Source organism: Pteropus medius, unplaced genomic scaffold (assembly GCF_902729225.1).
Source record: "Pteropus medius unplaced genomic scaffold, Ma_sr-lr_union100, whole genome shotgun sequence".
NCBI classification, from domain to species: Eukaryota; Metazoa; Chordata; class Mammalia; order Chiroptera; family Pteropodidae; genus Pteropus; species Pteropus medius.
Window position 1 is genome coordinate 4,120,037 of NW_024352947.1, and position 7,185 is coordinate 4,127,221.

The 7,185-nt window shown below is 59.4% G+C and overlaps 1 protein-coding gene across 1 annotated transcript; it reads right to left on the reverse strand.

Annotated features, from left to right (window-relative positions):
- Window positions 1-255: 255 nt before the first annotated feature.
- ZP4 (zona pellucida glycoprotein 4) lies at window positions 256-6,649 on the reverse strand. Its single transcript, XM_039850318.1, has 13 exons — window positions 6,472-6,649; window positions 6,079-6,200; window positions 5,903-6,005; window positions 4,878-5,027; window positions 4,013-4,200; window positions 3,412-3,509; window positions 2,546-2,676; window positions 2,221-2,410; window positions 2,001-2,148; window positions 1,687-1,750; window positions 1,258-1,272; window positions 590-694; window positions 256-359 (listed from the first exon to the last, which is right to left on the reverse strand). Exons 1-13 carry the CDS (start codon window positions 6,647-6,649, stop codon window positions 256-258), a joined length of 1,596 nt encoding a protein of 531 aa, XP_039706252.1.
- Window positions 6,650-7,185: the final 536 nt, after the last annotated feature.

Genomic DNA, 7,185 nt, shown 5'->3' on the forward strand with positions numbered 1-7,185 from the left:
AGATATTTAGGTCTTATGTATACGACCTGAGTTGAAATTCTACTGAAATGTTCTATTCGGAAGACAGAAGGACTAGAAAGAGGGTTTGGTGTTTATTCTAATCTCAGGTAAAATACTGCCCCCCAACCCCCAAGCTGGAAAGATTAGATGCCAACACCAGATAGGTTGATTTCTTTCTCTTTACCTTTCAAATGAGAAGCTGGGCCCAGTCTGGTAGTGCAATCTAGCTTTATTAACACATTTGTTCTGAATCACTCATCTCCGTTTCCTGATAGCCAGATAGGATACTAACAAGGCTCCAACAATTAAGGTCCCAGAGAGGCCTGCCACCCACAGAGCCCGGGAGTCTCCGGCAGAACCTGGAGAGTGGAAAGGGAGGTTAGTGCAGTCGCGCAGGTGTATGACAAAGACTAGCGGTCTTTACCAGGAAAACGAACTCCTCAACTTCTTTTGAGATCCACATTGATTATAACAGTAAGGGAGGGGGAGTCGGGGAGGGGGAGGGGGAGTCGGGGAGGGGGAGTCGCTTTGGCTTGTCTAGTGGTTTAGGTGGCTAGTTAGGTCTCCTTCTACTCACGTGAGTATTTACGAAGCTTTTCCGAAGCATCCTTCGTGTCTTGGAGTAGAATCATGGGGCCCCTGCTGGAGATGCTTGCAGTGCTGTTGTGGGAACGGATGTCAGAGCTTCTCCTTCCTGTCAGATGAGAGCGAGGGTTATTTATTTTTTTGCACATGGTGGGTGGGGGCTTAGGAAGCGAGTCTGATACACGGCTAGGTCCCTCGACATGTACAGGTCTATCCGTGCGTTAAGAAAAACTCCTCAGCGTGTCGATCCAGATTTGTATCTGTCACTGCAGCTTCACCAGAACTTGGGGATGGAGATCGTGATGTTAGTGTACCCCTGAACTGCCACGCTCCCCCGGCAGGAGCTTAAACAGCACGTCGATGCCGAGACCCTTTGCTGCGAAGCAGAGGAAACTGGTCCTCAGTAACAGCAGAGCTGTTTGAATTCTGTTTCTTTTGCCAGTTATGGGACCTTAGAAGGGTTAATCCAAGTTTGTTTTGGTTCTTTAGAAGTATATAGATTATATATCATTGGAGTTAGACGTTTAATACTTAATGTAGTATTTTTCATAGCTCCGTATTATGATGAGAGTTTTTGATTTTGCTAGAAGGGAGTTAAAGCTTCAGGGGTCATGAATCCAATTAATTCAGGGTCTAGACGAGGAAATGTTAGTGGCCCAGGTGGCAGTGTACGCGCGAGACTCGGGCCTCACAGGCCAGAGCGCACACTCTGGCCTCAGTCACCCCCACCTGCAGGTTTTTGGAGCTCCCTGCTAAACCCCACTTCAAGTGGGTGGAGGAGTCCTCAGCTGTGAATGAGCCACACAGAAGTGTCTTGTTAAATCGGCCACATGTAGGCCATGAACCAGTCTGAATCCTGGTTTGATGAAACTTTATGTGGAAAAAGCTAAGGCTGAGAATTACTTGAGGATTTATAACTGAGATTTGAAAGGCCCAGGAGTCTAGGAAGTGAGATGCCCTCCTATGCTACATCATAAAGGTGCTTAAAGAAGCCCCGTTAACAAGCTGAATCTTCCGTCTGATCATCTGCACGCAGGGGGGAGGGACTCAGTCAGGTCTTTTCTCTGCTGTGGACGCGTGGATACTCACGCCTGGCGGGACAGGTCAGCATACAGGACGGTGTCCCCGCAGGCTGGCAGACGGACACACTGCAGTGCAGGTACACCTGCGCGCCAGAGAGTTAGGGTCACGGCGTAGCACCCCATCATAAGGGAGGGCTTCAAACCCACTTTATGTCCCCAGGAGGTCGCGAGAAAGCCGGCATCATGGCAGCACTGAAGAGCTAGAGCCTGGTTGACAAGCGCCACTCACGGCGCTGACATCGAGAGTCGCTGAGGCGGCACCAGCGGCCAACACTGAGGCCAGCCTCGGCTGGGGCGTGGAAGCCGCCCTGAGCCCCGCCGAGGGAGGCGTACCAGTCCCCCGAGCGCCTGGCTGGCCGCCGGGTCCACGAAGCTGAAGGTGAGGATGCTGAAGCGCCGGTGCGGGGCTGGGAAGGGCGGGCCCGAGGCTGTCTGGACCGCGATCAGCCGGGTTCGGTAGTTGTCGCCAGTGTAGGGACATCTAAGCAAAGACACCCGGCAGTCAAGACGGCTCCCCAGGGACTGTACCACGGACGCATGGATGGCCACTCACCCCTTCACCAGCAAGGACCACTGTGGCCACTGCAGAGGGTCTGGGCCGGGCGTGGCCCAGCAGTGGCGGAGCAGCAGCCCCAGCCCGGGGTCGGCTCTGTGACGGGCGGAGACCTCCACGTAGACGGGCTCCCGGAGCAGCTTCACCACGGGGTAGTCGCCGGCGCCGTAGTAGGAGCTGTAGTTCTCGTCTGCAAGAGGACGTCTTGGGGACCCACCCACAGGAATCCCCCGGCCAAGCGGCCTGTTACCCAGGCAGGGCCTCAGGCCTGGAGCGACAGGACCCACCCACCTGCAGGCCAGACGCTCCGGTCAGGTGCTCTTACCTTTGGCCAGCCGGAGCTCCAGACTGAGGGGTCCGGGCTGTGTCTCAGGAACGGGGGGCGGGAGAGTCAACACCCGAACATCAACTGGGAGGGCGTTGCTGCTCACGGAGTAGCTGCAGCTGACTCGGAGCCTGCGGAGAACGAGACGTTAGCTTGAGTGGCTGGGTCATGTCACCTTTCGTTGAAGGTCTGGGGAACCGTTAAGGCCTGGGTGTGACACAAGTGTGTGAACGTGACGGGCGTGGCTCCGGGCTTTGTGGCAGCTCATTTCAGTTGGGGAGACCAGTACGTAAGTGGATCAGTATTTCAGAGTTGACGACATCAGAACCACACGTAAATAGACACGGCCCCGGGAGACACAGGTGACTCCTGTGGAGAAGCCGCTGCGGAATAGCTTCCAGGGCTTTCGGAGGGAGAGCAGCTGACAAAGAGCGAGGCGTGGGGGGAAGACAGAGTCTGAGACTGTTCGAAGGCTCCGCGGGGCAGTCCGGAGCTGCAGACCAGTGACTGGGGGACGGAGAGTGTCACCCGAGACACCGACGTCACGTTAGAGCTCTGTCTTAGTGACAAGTACACTGTCTGATCTAAGCCTTCGAAGGGATTCTTTTGGCCACGGCACGGACAGTGGAGGTAGAAGGGAAGAGGCCAAAATGGGAAACAGGTAACAGTTAAGGGAAATAGTTCAGGTGAGTTTGAAGCCAGATCCAGGTGCCATCGAAGCAAGGAGATGAGGCCGCGAGGTCGGACCTCCGGGCAGACGGCTCCCGTCATCACGACGGGCGTCCCGCGGACTCGGCTCGCCTACGGCCTCCTGCCGCGTGGGAGAAGGGATGTCATCCCGTCAAGCAGCTTAACTAAGGCCTTACCTGAAGATGCTGTCGCGGGTGATAGCGCCGTGGCTCCAGGTGGTCACGTCCCTGGCTGCAACTAGCTCGTTCTCATACACCGCCCAGTCTGCAGTGACCTGCAAACGCAGGACGAGAGTCCCCGTCACTCCTGCGAGCCGGAGCTGCTTCCCTCAGAACTGCCCCGCATCGTGCGTTGCATTCTCTGCTCATGAGCCGAGGCGAAGGCAGAGGCCATTGACTGACTGGGACATTATCACGCCCCCTTGCTCCGGGACAGAGGAAAGGAAGGGGCTCTGAGTGTTCAGATGAGGCAGCCGGGAAAGCCACCGCCCACCTCAGGTGCAGCCTGGCTCGTTTCCCAAGGGCAGACTGGGGACAGGAAGCTGTCACTTATTCTCACCCACAGCTCGGGAGAAGTGCCGGCCCCCTGCTGGAGCACAGCTGTGGTGGCCCGAGCCTCAGTGACAAGGCTCTTTGCTGTCCTAGAGACCACGCCACACACCAAGCCGTCGTCAGGTGTATCGTCCACAGATGAGATAGTTCACCTGTCCCCCATCACTGGGACATTCCTGCCCGGCTCCTGGAGTCAGGAGCAGAGCAAAAGGTCAGCTATTCTCACCCGTCTCGTGGTGCCACAGGAAGTAAACGGAAACCGGAACAGGACAAAAGCGTGTGTCGCCGTCGTGGGGTCACAGTCGCTGTCATTCCCGAAGGCCAGGTGCACAGAGGTCAGGAGCAGCGGGGGCAGGGTCACGTTCCGGGACACGGCGATGTTGAAGTGGCCGTCCTGCGTGCAGCGTGAGGTCACTGGAACAGCAGAGGGCTGTGCTAAGGGCCGACATCTGTCGTTGGGCCAGCGAGACCAAGTCTAGGGATTGAGTTGTTCCTGATCCCTGCGTCCGAGAAGTCAGCCTTCCCAGCTGGGGCCGGCCCGGGTCAGCCACCCAGGGCTTCATCGGGCCCTGGCCGAGCGCCGGGTTTGAATCTTGCTGCCACCACTTTGTGCCCCTCCCCCACGACCTTGCTTCTGCTTCACTATAAGTGGGGACGCTGCCTGCTGTGTGTGTCGAAGTCTAGGACACAGGCTGGCATGTGCTCGCTCACCGGGGTCTTTTGCATCAGAAAGCCACAGAGCATGGTTGGGGACGCACAGAAAGTCTTTTATAACAAGGCTCTAGACGCTTAGACCACCAGCCACCAGGGGTCTAGTGCCCAGTCAGCGAGCTAGTATCCTGCATGGAGACTTAGCTTCGGATCACTGTCACTCGCTCAGACAAGAGAGGGCTGTCACTGAAGGTCTCGGGGTCCAGGGTGCACTGCCTACCCACCAGCCTCTGGTCATTGTCATCTTTCGTGTCCGCCTCCCGAGGGGGAGGGGGAGGGGGGGAGGTGGGGGCGGGGATGGGGTGGGGTCGCCCTGCTCCGGGTTCAGGTGCAGGCAGTCGGCCTTCCCTTCAGCAGGCTCTGGGGATGCAGGCACGCACCTGTGTTTCCATAGTAACAGGCGCTCCCCTCAGAGCTGTAGCAGCAGCCCAGGTCCTGGCAGTCTCCTGGCGTGCTGGGTGCAGGGGCGCACGGCAGTCTGTCCCACACGGGGATGGGGTCGCACAGCTCAGCACCAGGAGCGCGCGGGGCTAAGTTTCGGAGAGAGTTGGTCAAGCTAGGTAGGAGTTTGGTCCTTCAAAAAGCTACAAAGTATTCAGATTGCCACACGTGTATGCCACTGGAGTGGAAGGTCCACCTCCCGTCCCGTCTAGAGATGAAGCCTCAGGGAGGTAATAGGTGTCAAGTCCCCCTGCCAGAGGCCCCTGAAGCCAGTCCTTTCAGAAGGATGTCAGCAGAGGCTGTGGAAGCCGTGGGCTCCACTTTCTTTCAAGCAAAGTCTTCTCGCTTCTGCTCCTTGCAGGCTTCTCAGCCGGTGCTCGAGAGCTGCCTGGGGGTCTTTCTGAAACGCGGGCTCCGGGGCAGCAGGCTGGGGGGCCTGTGATTCTGTCATTGGAGCTGCCCCTCTGGGCTACGCCAAGTAATAAGGTGAGGAGGAGAGGGAGCTACAAGTGAGAGTCTGGAGGACTCGCTGGGGCTCGGGGCCGGGATGGGGGATGGGGGATGGGGGGCGACCTGCCGAGGCTGAACAGGCGCCACGCGCCCTGCCCATTCGCTGGGCGTAACTCGCGCCCCCTGGCGGCGGAGCCCCGTTCCAGCGCATTCCTCTCTCGCAGGCTTTGCTGAGTCCCCCGGACAGCGCAGTGTCCCCTCCGGACCCCAAGACCCAGGGGCTCCTGGGCCAATGCTCCTTTGCGCCCCAGCTCCGCCCCCGCCCCCTGGGGCCCTCGGCAGCGGTGCTCCCAGCGCTGGGTCAGGATTTGGGGGGCGCAGGCAAAGCCCCGTCACAGGGACCCCGCTGAGCGACCTCTCAGGTGGAGGTCGTCCCAAGCACGCGTGTGGCGCCACCGCACGAGCCCATAGGAGAGGCCCCGGGGCCCCGCAGGCTCCGCCCGCACAGCCTCACCCCGGAGCCCCACGGGGCACTTGAGCAGCTTTGTCTTCGTAACCGTCCTGCGCCCGGTGCCCTCTGCTTCCTCCACCCCGACTGGCAGGACGTAGTGTGAGGCCTGCAGAGAGGGCCGGGGGTCAGCCGGGCCAGGGCTCGGCCGCTCAGGGCTCCCGTTGGCTGGTCACACTCACCCACTCGGTGACATAGCAGCCGTCGTAGGACACCTCCAACACCACAGTGCTGCCTGGGCCCTCGGTCACCTGGGTGCCACAGCCAGAGTCATTCTGCAGCCTGTGCGGCAGCCCATGGTTGTCTGGGGGGAGGGGCAGAAAGCACAGGGGGTCAGCCACCGCGGTGACCATGCAGGGAAACCACAGCCAGCGTGGCCACGAGACCCCAAGAGCAGCCTCCGAGGAGAGAGGGGGACCAGAAGGGACCCCGATTCAGAGTGAAGCGATAACACTACAAAGAAGCTGCAGAGTTTACTAATGGGGACAGTGTTAGGACAGGGAGCTGGAGGGGGTTTCAGGCAGCTGAGGCGATGGCCCATAGCCCGGCTAAGCCAGGTGAGTCGTCACCCTTACCCCAGGCCACGAGTGTGGGAGCAGTCGCTGTCCCCTGGCGGGAAGGGTACACTGTGAGCCGAAAGCTCCGTGGCCCGCAGTGCAGAGTTCCAGGACCTTCCAGCGCCTCGGGCTCCCTGAGGCCCCTCACGGCCAGAGACAGCGGGAAACAGAGCAGCGTGGACCACAGCAGCCACATGGCGCTCCCTCCCTCCCCGAGCCAGGCCCCTGAGCTCCCTGACGTCCCCTTTATACAGAAGGAATTTCAGCTGTCACCTGCAGGTGGGACTCGTGGGGGGGGCTCCCTCCAGCTGTGTTCACTTTGGGCCACGGTCTGCAGCTGCCTCACTTTAAGGAGCACGAGCCAGGTGGCCTGCAGAGTCCAGAAAACGTGGTGCCTTTTAGCTCCAAGGGGTGCTCGGTGTGGCACGGCCTTGGCCGGCTCATTGACCTCAGGGGAACTTGCTCTGGAGTCTGGCGTGCCTGGGCGACGCGCTCGGCCGCCCGAGAGCTGCTCCGTGTGGGGAAGACGCTTCCTCTCGGCCTCAGTTTTCTCCTCCGTAACTTGGGCCCCAGAGCTCCCGGCAGGTATGGGCCTGAGGGTTCATAGAAAGTTCTGTGTCACGTGTCTGGCGTCCGGCCTGGCCAGCGCTTGTCAGCATGGTCAGGGCCTTCAAGGATCCTTGTCACCTTTGCCACAGGTCCCAAATTTTCATGAGAAGTCACGGCACAATT

Coding starts and splice junctions, on each gene's coding strand:
- ZP4 (XM_039850318.1), bottom strand. CDS start 6,649: ATGTGGCTGCTGTGGTCCACGCTGCTCTGTTTCCCGCTGTCTCTGGCC. Junction 5,028..5,902: donor GTGCCCCGTGGGGCTCCGGG/GTGAGGCTGTGC, acceptor TCCGAAACTTAG/CCCCGCGCGCTCCTGGTGCT. Junction 2,677..3,411: donor ACCCGCGACAGCATCTTCAG/GTAAGGCCTTAG, acceptor CGTTCTCCGCAG/GCTCCGAGTCAGCTGCAGCT.